This window comes from Nanorana parkeri, unplaced genomic scaffold (genome assembly GCF_000935625.1).
Source record: "Nanorana parkeri isolate BGI_ZX_2015 unplaced genomic scaffold, ASM93562v1 scaffold259, whole genome shotgun sequence".
Classification (NCBI taxonomy): Eukaryota; Metazoa; Chordata; class Amphibia; order Anura; family Dicroglossidae; genus Nanorana; species Nanorana parkeri.
The window spans coordinates 1,320,374-1,336,714 of record NW_017306527.1 but is presented as its reverse complement, the minus strand read 5'-3'; the positions used below and the strand labels follow the sequence as shown (position 1 = coordinate 1,336,714).

General features: G+C 39.8%; 1 protein-coding gene across 1 annotated transcript in view; it reads left to right on the top strand.

The window, feature by feature from the left end:
- The window catches only part of MAP3K5 (mitogen-activated protein kinase kinase kinase 5), a 146,410-nt gene that overhangs the window by 124,180 nt on the left and 5,889 nt on the right, over nt 1-16,341 (top strand). The window contains exons 22-28 of the mRNA XM_018556949.1: nt 1,355-1,532; nt 5,255-5,423; nt 8,573-8,758; nt 9,170-9,275; nt 11,945-12,188; nt 12,645-12,757; nt 15,909-16,021. Of these exons, the coding sequence (XP_018412451.1) occupies nt 1,355-1,532; nt 5,255-5,423; nt 8,573-8,758; nt 9,170-9,275; nt 11,945-12,188; nt 12,645-12,757; nt 15,909-16,021 (1,109 nt within the window). The remainder of the gene's footprint in view (nt 1-1,354; nt 1,533-5,254; nt 5,424-8,572; nt 8,759-9,169; nt 9,276-11,944; nt 12,189-12,644; nt 12,758-15,908; nt 16,022-16,341) is intronic.

Here is a 16,341-nt window from a genome sequence, read left to right as displayed (position 1 = left end):
CAGGTATTTTTTGCACTTATAAAACAGTCATAACCAGGGGCGTCCCGAGGCCAGGTGTCACCCGGTCTCAAGACCGGGTGACACCCCGCCATGACATCATCGCGCATGCGCGACCATCTGATTGATGCCTGCCGGCAGCCATCTTTGTGATGGATGCAGTCAAGGAGGGGGGGGGACGTTCACCATGACCGAGTGCCCGACTTTTTAGAGGGGGGTGACCCCAAAATGACTGTCATTTTGGTGTCACCCCTGCAATGGTGACACCCAGGTGCCGGCCGCACCCACCTTGTGACGCCACTGGTCATAACAAAACATTTTTGATGCTTTCTTTAACCAGTTGACATCCGCGGTGTTAAACCCCCTTCCCATCCAGGCCATTTTTCAGTATTCAGCGCTGCGGTACTTTGACTGACATTTATTCCGTCATGCAGCGCTGTACTGAAATGAATTTTATACCCTTTTTTGGGGACAGATTAGCAGTGCCGTCCGTCCGTTTTTTTACTACGGGCGGACGGCAAGAGGTTAATAAACCAAAAGGGAGCAAATAAGAGATGCTCACTGTGAGCATGTAGACACACTTCAAGCTGAGCTAAGCTAAGGAACAAGTGGCCCCTGTGGGCACTTGTCAGCCGTATGTCCTCATAACTAATTCTAGTCATAGCATCTTCTTTACTGGGCCAGACTCGCTTCTCTTAGGTGCATGATTGTACCTCCTGATTCTTGAAATGTAGCCCAAACACACTGGGGTTAATTTACTAAAGGGGTAGAAACTCTTCACTTAGCAAAGTGAATGTTCACTGACCTTATCAAATAAGGTTTACCCCATTAAATCATTCTACAGCTTCATTACTTTTTAATAATGCTAATGTAGGTTTTTAAATACCAGCACTGCCATAGTACCAGGAGATTACATACTTTTTATCCAAAACAGGAAATAAGCCACAAATCTTGCATCTGAGCAATTTTAGGTACAACCTTTAAACCTGTATGTGATTTTTGGTAATAATTGTTTTTTTCCACTGGCACAAGAAAGGGACATGTGGTAGTTTCCAGTTTAATAAAAATGCATTAAAAGGCAAATTAGCATCAAGTGAAACTTATCTGAAGTGATGGGTTCCAGCATCCCGCAGCGGAACAATGAGGCAGCTATGTTACATTTAATGCATTTTAATGAAATACCTGCTGAGCTACCATACAAAGAAGATGGGCATCTGTATTCTGATGGAGACCTATGCACACTGAAAATGAGATTTGAATATAGCCCTAAAAATGAGAAGTATATGATGGTTATTTGATGAGGGCATTGGTGTTACTATTTATATGGTGATGCCTAAATGTATTTCGTTATTTGCAGAATATCTGAGAAGCATATCATTGCCAGTCCCAGTGATGGTGGAAGATACAAGCAGTAGCAGTGAATATGGATCCGTTTCTCCAGACACTGACTTAAGATCAGAGCCTTTCTCTTTCAAATCAAGAACAAAGTCTTGTATAGAAAAAGAGGGGAAGATTCCAAGGAGTCTTTTCCTTGGGTGAATATTTATTGTGTGTTTTGTTGCACGTGTGTTCTAAGCTCCAGAATGTTTAATTATATTGTACACAGTAACATACTATATGTTTGGCTTGTATTATATTATATTTAACTGTGAATAAACAGGAAGGTGAGGATAGAAGGTAATACTGATAAGAATGACCACTTCAGATATTACACTCTACACAAATTAAAAAGGTAACCATTTTTTGATGTGGCTGTGGACACAGAGTATAATAATGCATTAAAGCAAGCGTTTAGGAAAAAAAGTGTAAAGCCTCACTTATTCTGAAAAGCAGGCATCTCCGGATGTCTGCACACTGCCTCTGATTTGCTAAAGGTGTCCAAGGACCACCAAAACCCAGAGTACTTTGTAATGCAGATACCATCTAGCTTCTGTTGTCACTGGCTCTGACTCTTTGTCCCCACTGTACTATTGGTTAGTGAAGCTACCAGTGGGAGATTGCATTAAGTAGGATTGGACAGGCTTCATCTATGAATAACTGAGTTTAGTTGGCATTTGCATTCCAAAGTAACTGGTATTTTGAGGATCCAAAGATCCCAAGCACAGGGGATCAGAGTAGTGAGCAGGCATCTGGTGGCGTGTGCTTTTTAGATCAAGAGGTACTTTAGATTTTTTATTTAGACTCTTTAGGGTATGTTATGTGCTTGCGTCCCTACTTATACAAGTACCAGTACATCTGAAATGGCACAGTTCATATAGATGTATTATAGTTCACCTCCAGGCCAAACTTTTCGCAGTCTGTGAATCCAGTGGAGAGATCCAGTGGCGGAACTAAGGAACAAAGGGCCCTGGTGCAAGATTTTTTTTTGGTTTAAGAAGTCAGAACAACTCTGGAGATCTTCTTAAAGGAGAACTATGAGGTGAGTGCTTTTCACTCATCCTCATAGTTCTAGCTGACCTGTGACATACCGGCGTTCGCTCACTTCTCGATCCTGTCAAGGCAGAGAGCCATGACAGGGGAGGGACTGGATTCCCCCCTCCCCGCTCCGATCCTCCAGCGCTGACTGGCGGAACGGACAGGGGAGGGGGCAGTTACAGCTGGCTCTGCCTCTAGATAGGCAGAGCCAGCTGTCACTCACGCAGCTGGACGGATCTCAACAGTAATGTCAGGATCCGTCCCAGCTGCGGCGTCTCAGTATACCGCGAGCTGTAGCTCGCGGAATACGGAGCTTAGGGTGACAGGAGGACGCTAGTTTGTGTCCTCCCGTTACCCTTAGGAGAACTATGGGGAAAAGCCCTAACCCCATAGTTCTCTTTTAAAAATAGCAGTAGATTTTCCTAAATATTAGGATGTATGTTAAAGCATTTTAGATAATTATCACACTTCAATAAATGGGGACCGGTTAATTTTTATTTTCTATAGATTGAAGACATATATCTCTTAAACCTATAACCCCTTTAGGTTTAGGAGATATGCCTGTTTTCTCCCCCATCTCTCTCATGCCCTCTGTTCTTTCCACTATCTTCATATGCCCCCTGGACTCTCCCATCACCACGGTCCCCCTTGCACCTCTCCCCCAACTCCAGCACATCTTCCATCACATATTTCCTGCACCTCCCATCACCTTTCCCCAGCCCTCTCAAATAATGGTCCCTTTATCGCTTATCACCACTCCTCAGCCCCCCCTTTCGATCACATCACCCCCCTCCATCGCATCACTTACCTCCGATCCTGGCGCGGCAAAACTGCAGAATGGTGAGGGGGCAGGGATATCCTGTGTCCCCGCTTCCCTCACTTGCTTTGACCGAGTCTGGCGGGCGCGAGGTCCCCGAAAGCGCGAGGCCTCAGCCGGGGGGGAGGGGCCAGCACAGCACAGTCTCTGTGCATAGATGTTGGGACTTGCCGGCCGCCGGATAGCACCGGATCACTATCCGGCGGGCCCCCTATCTCTACGCCGGGGTGTCAGATGAACGGATGATCCAACACTTCCGTCGCAGAGACTGGGTGCCCGCCGGCAGCTGGATACTGATCCGGCAAGTCCCACCATCTGTGCTGGCCAACCCCCCAGGCTGAGGCCCTGGTGCGCACGCATCGGCTGCACCGGGGGTAGTTCCGCCACTGGTCAGTGGGCTTTGGGGTTGTGTCGATGTATCACTTTGACATTGAGTTTAGATGCTTCTGAAATTATTTGGAATTCATTGACATTCTGACCTGCTTTAAGCAGGGTATGCTCCCATAGACTTGTATGGGAATACAAAACAAAAGCCAATCAACATGGGCCCTAAATCTCATAGCAAAACAAAAGTTAGAACCTCTGTCAGGTTATTATTAATGTTTGTTTCTTCACATCTTGGTAACAGGTGCTCCTCATTTCTTGTCTTGCTGTTACAAGGACAGGAAGTGGGGTTAAAATCACACGGTCAAGAGTATTCATAAGAAACTGACAGTTCTAACCAATCCAAAACTGGAAAAAAAAAAGTTATTGATTCTGCTAGGCTTTAAAAGACATTTCTGAGAACTAATACAAAGGAAAAGTGTGAGGTGTCACACACAGTTTTATCTGATCAGAACTTTAATTTCCTAAAATAATTTTATGCTATGCGCTACAAAACCATTTTCTTTTTCTAAGTTTTCTCAGCACACTTAAGTCAGAGTTTTCCTACGTGTGCTCAGATGTAACAAAGTGCTGTGTATGAGTCACCCTTCAATTATAGGAAGTTGTTTTATCTCTTCTGATTCACCGATGTGCTAGTGTGAGCTGCCAATTTAAATGCAGTTGATAAGCAGCATCAGGTGGCAATGGGTTGCACACACTTTATTACTGGATGAGCACGCTTAATAAAGAAGAACAAACATCCTTGTTAGCATGCAGTTTAGATTATCTATGAGTTTAAACAAACATACATAGTGAGGGTTTGATTCACTGTTTCCACTCTAGAATTTTGTCTTGGCAGTAATAGAGAGAGCACCATTTTGTATGAATGGAAGTGTGACAATACTGCCTTCAGTACATGATGAAACTGCTCCTCTTAAAGATACCTACACTTATTAGAGACAGTTTACCTTATCTGGCCAGTTTTGGCTGAATCAGGAACAACTGCATGTTTGTAGGCACATTCATCAACCTGGCTGATGGTCCATGCATGAGCTTGCTAGGAAGGAAGTTGGTCAGCTTTTTCTGTTCAATCACTATTGTTTCCCCACGAAAGGCTCGCATCCCAGCGCCCCCCTGTCTCACATAGTTACACACATGCAAACTTGCACATTTTTTAAAAGATCTTTTCTTAGAAAGATTGTTCTATGACCAAGTCATAAACGCATGGCTAGTCACCATCTAACATTTTCAGGCATCTAAATCCCTGGTGCCCAGGAGAAAGTAGGTTTCTCCAGCCTCATAAATATGTCCTACCCATATACAAAGCTGCATACAATAATATGGAATGTCCAAAACTTTAGAAGATATGGAATTTCCTGCTCTACAAATTGCTCTTTTACCCTAAATAGATATATCAGTTATGACTGAGTCTATTAATCCTGTTTGTATTACAATTCTATTTGTTAAAAAAAAATCCTTAGTTAAATTACGATGATGCTACTAGACAAGTAAGGTCACTAATTTAATGATGCTTCTAGATAAGTGAGGTCACTAGTTTTAATTAAAACCAGCAGTCCTAAACCTGTAAAAAATATATATACTGTGTGTGTGTGTGTATGTATGTGTGTATATATATATATATATATATATATATATATTCAGGATTCCAGATGAGCAGTTTGAAGATCACAGTGCTCCTCCATCTCCAGAGGAAAGAGACTCTGGATTCTTCATGTTGAAAAAAGATAGTGAGAGGAGAGCCACTTTGCATCGCATCCTCACGGAGGACCAGGATACTGTAGTTAGAAACCTGGTGGAAGCTTTAGGTCAGGTAAGACGATAATGACCACTCTGCTAGTCAAACAATGTTGGCATAAAGAGACTTTGGTAATGGATTGTTGGAATTTAGGATGTTGTACATTTTTTCAGATTTCTGTAAGTGAGGGTTTTCTTTACTGGCACATTCTACTGTGGTTTGGTCATATTTTCATTAATGAACCAAGATCAAACAAGTATGCATTGCCCAGCAAAGTATTTCTTTAAATTGTTGATTTTACAGACATGTTTCCAAACAGCTTCCGAAAAAAATTTTAGTTCCTGGGGACCAGAGCAATTTGCCATTTTTGCTATGTTTGTTTAACCATAATTTCAATCTACTTCATTGAACCTACACATATTATATACTGTGCTATTATTATATAATTTAATTTGATGTATGCAAATATAAATTCTTATTTTGTTTTTGAAAAACCAACAGATTTTTCTCAGTTTTAGCAATAATAATGTGTACATAATTAGTGTGGCTAACGGAAAGTAATTTCCTAATTTATTTTATTTCTCCTATAGAGTATATCATATGTCTGGGATTTAAGTTTATTTTGGAAGTTATAGGTCGCAAAATACAAGGAGTAAATTACGATGTTAGTGTGGAACAATTTTAGAATGTGGTATGCTTGTAACCTAATTTTCATAGTCGTCTCGGCACTCTAGTTTCTTATATTTTTTTATTAAACTTATTTTTTTTAAACTTTTTTTTTTCATTTTTTTAAAAAAAATGTCTAAAAATTAAAAAAAAAAAAACTGTTTAAAACTTGTTTTAAAAAATTGGCAATTTTTTATTCACATGGTATTTTTATACAGTATCTTCTCAGAATACTTAGTATTTTCCTCAAAGAAGATACTTTGTTTAACTTTTGTAGCACACTGAGTTATTACCTATTGCTGTGATCACAGTGTTGGGACCCCTAATTTGCTGTTGAGGGTCTGCCTCAGGCCCTGAGGGACCCAGCAACAGCATTAACTCTGCACGGACCAGTGCTCATTGTACCGCATGACTGGATTATTCCAATCTTCAAGGAACTGAAAGACCGTGACTGAATCCAGTCATCGGTCAGGAAGGGATTAAGCTTCCTGTTGAGTTCAAGATCACAAGGGACAGATCAGTCTCCAGCAGCTGTCCATCCACTAGCTCGGAGGAGTAGGAGGCAGGAAAGTGGCTTACCTTGCTGTGTCTGTGTACTAGCACACACATGGGTGGCTCCATAGGAACCTGCAAGAGAAAGGAGCCAACCTAAAACAGAATATCAGGACAAGTTCTCAGGGGACCAGATAATTCTGCAGGAAGCGAAAACATTTAAACATCAAGGAGCAACATCCATTGTAAGTGATTAAATTTAGTGAGTAAATTGATTAAAAACCTTTTGACTTTAAAATATTTTTAAGCATAACTGTTATAATTTCTACCATGTGTATAACAGAGGTGTACAATATTTCCTGAACACCTCTTCAAGCAAAACGCATTTTGCAGCAATACTTTCAATTAGTACTATTTAGTAGGGTAATGTAAAAGCTGTACAAAGAGGTTGGCTGAAGAGTTTACCACTGGCTTTCTCAATGTTGCGTGGATACTGTAAAACGATTTTTCATTGTCAGGTTGAGCAGATTATGAAAAATCTAGAGCTGAACTTTTGTATAGAAGCATCTTATAAAAAATATGACACTTGTAAGCATTGTTTTTACAATTTTTATATTTCTGATTTAATGTACGTCCACCCTAAAGCATTAGGTGGAATGCTTTAAAAACTCTACCACCAGAAGTACTTTAGTGACTGCTGGTAGATTAGTATGATCTGCCACAAAGTCACAAATTAGCAAAAACACTTCTCTGAGCAATATGAGTTAAAGGCTTGTTATCTCAAAAATATTGTATTCTGTATGAAGTAAACATATGTAGGCATAAGGGGGAATTTATCAAAACTGGAGCAGACAGAATCTGGAGCAGTTGCCCATGGCAACCAATCAGCGTCTCTCTTCAGTTTGCTTAGGTAAGATTTGAAAATGAGACAGAGAGGCTGATTGGATGCAGTGCATATCTGCTCCAGGTTTTGTCTGCTCCAGTTTTGATAAATTCCCCCCAAAGTACTTAAGTATATAAATTCCATTTTGTATTTCACATTCTTTTATTTTTCCACATTTAAATGCAGACCAAGCTGTCTATGAAAAATGACAGGGACAAACTATAGCTCTACTAGTAATGCTTATAACATTCGCCTGCTCATGCACTGCCGAGCGTGTTATAATGTGTTCACATTTGCTTGACAGCTTGCTCTGTATGTAAATTTTGAAAAAAAATAAAGGCATGTAAAATTTAAGGAATTAAAATAGATCTAAAGCCAATTCCATTTCATTTTGGATGGAGTAAGGGAAGGTGTCTATATATTTTTTTTTTAACGATCTGTACCTCAGGGAGATATCCCTTCACTTCCTGCCCTTTTAGACTCAACAGGAAGTGAGAGGGTATCTTTACAATGTAGGGCAATCTCCTCATAGACAGGAAATATCCTTTTAGTTGTCATGGGAACACTTATCTCGATTAGAATATTTCCCCTCTGTTCCTGTTCTGGTGGATTTACCCATCACTTTCATTCTGGTGACATTGGTGATCAGGACAGACAGTAAAAACCCTTACCACTCTATCACAATCTATATTAACTCTGTATAATTAATTAATGTTTTGGGTTTTTTTTTTTGATGCAGTGAAACGTTAAACTTTCCTGTTGGGTACATTTTTAAGTAGCTTACACAAAAATGCATTACATTTAAAGTATATTATTTGGTTCTTTTGGAAGCTCTCTGTTTTAGTAACGTATTTATCTAGAAATGCTGAGGATTATAGTAGGACAGCACCCATTAAACACCTCCTTGAAAGGACAAAACTGGAGTTTTCTCAGGGCTTAAAAGGTCCTGGTTAGATTTTAAATTAAAATAAGTGCATAGTGCACCATTTTCCAAAGTATGGCAAATCATTATTAAATTGTGGTTATGTTAACTTGCAGTTAATTAACATAACTTTTGATATACTGTATATTTAATCTCATTTCTATATGTCGCTAAGAAATGTGTTAATGTTTACTATTTGCACTTAAAAATGTAAGGAACATTTGTTAGTATTTTATGTTAATTATGTTATGGTTTTAATAGGGTGCAGATGCAACAAAATTAAAATGGGAACATATAACAACTCTAGTGATCAGCCTACGAGAGTTTATCAGATCAACTGACCGTAAAATCATAGCTTCGACTCTGTCAAAACTGAAACTTGAGCTGGACTTTGACAGTCATGCCATCAGCCAGATCCAAGTGGCGCTGTTTGGCTTTCAAGATGCTGTAAGTAAAAGAAAGATTATTTGGAAAGATTAATGCATGAATGAGATTTCCATTACTTTTTTATTGTCTTTACCCCAATAGGTATAATCATGCCATTTATACAGCATAATATATCATAATGACACCTTAACTGATGATGCTGTAAGGGAACACATTAAAGCAAGATGCTTGAGTTCCAAGCCTTATGTGGAAGCTTCCATTCTCATTCATTTTTCGTGCTCATTACAAATTGCCATCTTTTTATGTTTTCAAATATTCATAATTGTTCACAATTCTGCAAAAGATCGGTATCCAGATGTACTTTGGTAACATGAGATTAATCTTTATTTTTGCACAGTAGAGCAGTTGCTTCTCAAATATTTGCATGAATGTGAAGCATCAGCTTAGCAATTTTGTTTTCTGTTTAACCAGGTGAATACAGTACTCCGAAACCACAATATCAAGCCCCACTGGATGTTTGCTCTAGACAGCATCATTCGGAAGGCTGTGCAAACAGCCATTACCACATTAGTTCCAGGTAAGTTAAACAACAATTTTCTGTTTACTCAATAATCCTATATGTGACTAGAGTTCATTACTATAGTAAATTGGATAGTACTTTTCTTTCCATTCACCTGTCTTAAGTGCTGATGAACTCCACCTGTATACTCCACAGCATGAGCGTACTGTGACTAAAGGCTGACATTGCTAGCAACTTGCTTCATAACTGGTATCCAATTCTGCTTGCTTTCTGTAACTAAGGATACTATTAACCATGAGGGGTCATGCTGTGGGATCACATTCTATTCTATTCACTCTTCTGTGAATGGCATATCAAATTTAAGCTCGAGCCAAAAAGCTCAATTTAAAATAAATTGTAAACTCTTTACCCTGTGAAAATAAGTTTTTATTTTTTTTCCACCAAAATGTAATCTACCAATCTCAGTGATCAGGCATCCCTTTCAGACTGTATACCTAGGTTCCTCCAGTATATTAAAGCAGTACTGATTGGTGAAGGACCCTGCTGATTGGACAGTGAAAGAGCAGCAGCACATTAATGAGCTTCTCCCTGTGCTCACTCCTACTGTGCGCATGTTCACATTGTCGGCATTGTACAAAGCAGCAGAGCACTGATAGGCCTAGTGACTCTCTCTCCTCCATTTCAACTACTGCTGTACAGTGGAATACAAGAAGCTAAAATAAGGAAATAATTAAGGTATTGCTATGAGCTGCACTGAAAATATACTTCGCTTTCTAGAAATGTCTAGAAATTCAGAATAATCACATGTGAAAATATGACTTGATTCATTAAAAAGAGCAAGGTGCCATGTCTTAATAATGCATTAAATGTTTACCTTACAATTTGAACAACTAATTAACAGAGATTATTAGCTGATTTGTATAGTTATATTTTTTGTCTTTACAAAAACAGTTTAAGAAATATTTACAAAGCTGATCCTGTCGCACATCTAAGGACATTCCATAAGATACATTTGCTTATTAGAAAACAGCAAATGACTAAAGAATTGAGTCAAAAACAAGGAGTCTTCCAGTGAAAAAAGTCAATAAGAACACTACTATAAATAGTGCTCCCTCTCCCCCTTAAGCAGTATGTAGGAGTCCTTTCTTAAACAAAGTTTGTAATACACACTAAAACTTAATCTTTGGTTCTACCTCCACATCTGTTCCTCTTGCGACAGTCAATCTTGTCCCCGCCACTCTCGCCAGCGTCATCAGGCCCCCACTGTAATCAGTGTAGCCTCATCAGCCACATCATCAGGACATGAGTATTCGTGTGTGTGTTACTTTTAAAAAAACCTACTTTTTATGTTTTTACAGCTGCCCACTCTTCAGCTTGAATGAGCGAGCTAAAGGCATGACAGTTGGAAAATCTGTTTGCCAAAAAATGATCTAAGCATACTTGGTCATATGATTTGGATCTCTGGGGCTGGTCTTACCTCAGAATAACAATAGACATAGGCTAGGAAAATTCAACTAGGTCAATTTATTTTTCCCAAGGAACAGTAGGCTAGGGAACACTTGCAGAGGCTGTAGAGAGCCCATATACATACAGTTGTTTCCTCATCCTAATAAAATATTTTTTTAAGATCAGGAAAGGCCTGTACTCATGCTGATTTCACACAATACAATGTGTGAAGATTCACTTCAATTCTCTAATCATGTGTAGATTAATAAGTATGCAGGGATGTTCTTTTTCAATGATTGGGTAACTTAAGCGAATATTCACACAATTCCTTTTCTGAACATCAAATTCCTTAGTAAATCAGCCCCATATTGTAGGCTTTTTCATTAGAGTAATGTCTTCTCTAAACAATATGTGTCTTTTTTGATTGCTGTGCTAAGGTTGCGTAGGCCTTTATTATTATGATTATTTTTATATAATTTTAGGGGTAAAGCAGATAAATGCTATACCTATTTTGCGTACCCTGCCCCCCTTTTCCCCAAATACACTGTTATGCACCTATAATGTATTAAAGAAAAGCTGTGTAATACCTGTCAGCAGCTACAGGTTTCATCACCTAAACATAGCCCAGCATTGCGATGTGGTCACTGTGAAAGGGTAATGGTCAGGCATACCACTTGTTCCACTGTTCGGGCTGTAATCAGGAGGGTGAGCCCTGAGGCACTGACAAGTGAGCATTACCTACTTTTTCTGATCAGTGTAGCTTATAACTCTCTTAGTCTGTACATAGTACTAAAGAGAGTTTTTATGTTTAGTTACTCTTATTTTGTAGTTCTCTCCCCCCTTCCCCTCCAGCCCCTCTCTTAATCTTATACTTACCTGTCTTGGTTCCAATGAGATATAGATTCAGCTTGTAGAAATCTTCCCTACTGAGCCTGCACTCTCATTCGGACCTATGTAGAGCTCTTGAGTATGTGCGCACACTTTCCATAGGATTGACCAAGTTGCACAGTAGATATCTTGCTGGATCTGGGACAGGTGAGTATAAGGTCTCATTCATGTTTGAGAATTCTCCCCTGAGACTAATGCGATCAGCTGTTTGCGGCCAGTTGCGATTGTCTGCAGGTAATCGCAGAATGTACAATTACATGCGAGCAGCCTGCGCATAGCTGTGGGTGGTGACGGCTGTCCTCATAAACTATTGATCTGTAGTAGTGAAGTTTGCTAAGCCTGTGGGTATGCCACATTGTAAGCTAGCTGTCTTCTGCTGTATAAATCCACAGAACTGCGGCCACATTTTAGCATTACCTCTGAAAGTGACCCAGCAGACCAAGATGACATAGAAGTGGAGGAAGATCACAATGAACGCACCATAAAAGGGCCCAGCCAAGTGCCCAGTGCAGTGAACGAGGACAATGTACATACATCAGGAGTGAGCACCCTCAGCTCTACGGTGTCTCATGAGTCTCAGAATACTCACAGAACACTCAGCATGCAACTGGGGAGACTGAAAATTGAGTCAAACAGGTAAGTAAAGTTCTTGGTGGGAGGATAAATATGTTGCACAGCATACTAAGTAAAAGTCTTTTGGCGGAAGAGACTTATACATTTTATTTTACCACAAGACCCTACCTGCTGGCAAATGTTAGTTTTGAAGGTTTACTTTCGCTTTAAGTATATAAATATTCTGTCAACTCCTACTTACAAAAGAGTACAATCCATAATATAGGACACCAGAAGGATTTCCTCTGTTTAGTTAGACCATAGCTGTATTTAGTAAGGTAGTGCAAGGGACATTGATATTGTGTACTTTGCACATAACAATTGCTATTTGTATTTGCCTTGCTGAATATTAAATCATCCTGCAATGCAGCAACATTGCTCACAGGCAAAATGGGTTTCCTTACATATTATCAGTGGCGAGAGACTGAAAACAAAGCACAGCATTTTAACCACTGCATATAATAATTCTCTGCTGTTTAGGCTTCTAGAGGAACTGTTGCAGAAGGAAAGAGATTTCCAGGCTCTTCTTCGGCAGGCTATTGAAGAGAAAGATCAAGAGATCAAACGTCTTCAGCACAAGTCCCAGCCAATAAGTAAGTAACAGACATAACTGATAACCTTTACAATGTTTGACCCGTGGCATGAAAGAGGATGGCAAGCTGTTGTTATTTTATTCAAATGTTGAGGCATGGACTTCACTAGCCCTCTGAAGGTATGCTGTGGTATCTTGCACAAAGTCAACCGTAGCAGATCATTTAAGTCCTGTAAGTTGGAAGGTGGGACCTGCATGAATCAAACATGTTTTACCAGCACATCCCACAGGTGCTTGATAGGATTGAGATCTGGAGTCAACACCACAAAGTTGTTGTGTTCCTCAAACCATTCTTGAACCAATTTTGCAGTGTGGCAGGGTGCATTATCCTGGTGAAAGAGGCCACTGCCATCAGGGAATACTGTTTCCATGAAGGGATGTAATTGGGCAGACACAATGTTTAGGTAGGTGGTACATGTCAAAGTAACATCCACATGTATGGCAGGACCCAAGGTTTTCCAGGAGAACATTGCCCAAAGCATCATACTGCCTCCATAGCCATAATGTTATGGCTGATAGGTGTGTGTGTGTATATATCTATATATATCTATATAGATATATATATAGATATATATATAGATATCCAATGAGATATAGATTCAGCTTGTAGAAATCTTCCCTACTGAGCCTGCACTCTCATTCGGACCTATGTAGAGCTCTTGAGTATGTGCGCACACTTTCCATAGGATTGACCAAGTTGCACAGTAGATATCTTGCTGGATCTGGGACAGGTGAGTATAAGGTCTCATTCATGTTTGAGAATTCTCCCCTGAGACTAATGCGATCAGCTGTTTGCGGCCAGTTGCGATTGTCTGCAGGTAATCGCAGAATGTACAATTACATGCGAGCAGCCTGCGCATAGCTGTGGGTGGTGACGGCTGTCCTCATAAACTATTGATCTGTAGTAGTGAAGTTTGCTAAGCCTGTGTGTATGCCACATTGTAAGCTAGCTGTCTTCTGCTGTATAAATCCACAGAACTGCGGCCACATTTTAGCATTACCTCTGAAAGTGACCCAGCAGACCAAGATGACATAGAAGTGGAGGAAGATCACAATGAACGCACCATAAAAGGGCCCAGCCAAGTGCCCAGTGCAGTGAACGAGGACAATGTACATACATCAGGAGTGAGCACCCTCAGCTCTACGGTGTCTCATGAGTCTCAGAATACTCACAGAACACTCAGCATGCAACTGGGGAGACTGAAAATTGAGTCAAACAGGTAAGTAAAGTTCTTGGTGGGAGGATAAATATGTTGCACAGCATACTAAGTAAAAGTCTTTTGGCGGAAGAGACTTATACATTTTATTTTACCACAAGACCCTACCTGCTGGCAAATGTTAGTTTTGAAGGTTTACTTTCGCTTTAAGTATATAAATATTCTGTCAACTCCTACTTACAAAAGAGTACAATCCATAATATAGGACACCAGAAGGATTTCCTCTGTTTAGTTAGACCATAGCTGTATTTAGTAAGGTAGTGCAAGGGACATTGATATTGTGTACTTTGCACATAACAATTGCTATTTGTATTTGCCTTGCTGAATATTAAATCATCCTGCAATGCAGCAACATTGCTCACAGGCAAAATGGGTTTCCTTACATATTATCAGTGGCGAGAGACTGAAAACAAAGCACAGCATTTTAACCACTGCATATAATAATTCTCTGCTGTTTAGGCTTCTAGAGGAACTGTTGCAGAAGGAAAGAGATTTCCAGGCTCTTCTTCGGCAGGCTATTGAAGAGAAAGATCAAGAGATCAAACGTCTTCAGCACAAGTCCCAGCCAATAAGTAAGTAACAGACATAACTGATAACCTTTACAATGTTTGACCCGTGGCATGAAAGAGGATGGCAAGCTGTTGTTATTTTATTCAAATGTTGAGGCATGGACTTCACTAGCCCTCTGAAGGTATGCTGTGGTATCTTGCACAAAGTCAACCGTAGCAGATCATTTAAGTCCTGTAAGTTGGAAGGTGGGACCTGCATGAATCAAACATGTTTTACCAGCACATCCCACAGGTGCTTGATAGGATTGAGATCTGGAGTCAACACCACAAAGTTGTTGTGTTCCTCAAACCATTCTTGAACCAATTTTGCAGTGTGGCAGGGTGCATTATCCTGGTGAAAGAGGCCACTGCCATCAGGGAATACTGTTTCCATGAAGGGATGTAATTGGGCAGACACAATGTTTAGGTAGGTGGTACATGTCAAAGTAACATCCACATGTATGGCAGGACCCAAGGTTTTCCAGGAGAACATTGCCCAAAGCATCATACTGCCTCCATAGCCATAATGTTATGGCTGATAGGTGTGTGTGTGTATATATCTATATATATCTATATAGATATATATATAGATATATCTATATAGATAGATATATAGCTATATTTTTTTTTCTTTACATGCACACTGACTCTTTTGTTTTGAGTATGGTTTTGTTACTTTTTCAGACATACCAAACATATATTCCGGTTTAGATTGGGGATGTGACTTGGGTGTTTCATTGATGATTGAAATATAGCAGACAAAAACTCCGGGTAAATCTGATGGAGTGATAAAGAACACTTTATACTACAATGAAGGATTTAAAATATTTGAATTATTTCCCCAGTAGGTAATCTTGAATAGATTAGCATTTTATCCCCCAACTTGGCCTTTCAGAACTCGTTAACCCCATATTCGTCTCGAATCATTCACCTATCACCATGACACTATCATTCCCTCAGCATGAGTTCAGGTAGTGGAACTGGAAACATGGAGTATGAGTTGAAGTTGTGGAATCCATTCAAATATTGTATTATGCCATTTTTTTCTGACGAGTCTTTCCATCTAAATGAGACAGAGACCTGCTTTCCTATCATTGTTTGGGAAGCACATAAATGTTATCATGCTATCAAGCAAGGCATCTCACTGAAACTGGAAAAGAGAAGCTTGAGACCAAGCTCTGAAAAAGCACCTAACCCATTTAAAACAAATTCACAAATTTAAGGTACATAGGTAATTTGGCACACTTAAGTCTATTCCGATCATGAATACAAAAAGGACAAATACCTTGCATATACTACTAAATGTAGAGTTATAATAACTAATATCAGAAATAATTATTTAATTAACATGATCTGAATGAACTTGTTATATATAATTTTTGTTTAGATATCCCTGGGATTTCAGTGTCCCACACAAGACCGTCCAATTCGTGTAATGAAGACCTTGAACTCATCTACTGGTTGCAGCAGCATTGTGTGGATGAGGACACAATAAACAAGGTATTAAAATGCACTTTAATTGTGACAAAAGCAGGAGGAAGAAACTAGAAAAATACTTGAACAGTTAGGAGCTCTTGATACCAATATGTACCGTGTTTCCCCGAAAGTAAGACCTACCCCGAAAGTAAGACCTAGCGCTATCTTCAGGGATTTCTGTAATATAAGACCTACCCCGAAAATAAGACCTAGTTCGGGGTAGGTCTTATATTACAGAAATCCCTGACGATAGCGCTAGATCTTACTTCCGGGGTAGATGCACATGTAATTGATTTTTACATGTTAAGAGCTGCCGCTGCTCCCGCCCCGCCCACAGGCCAGCC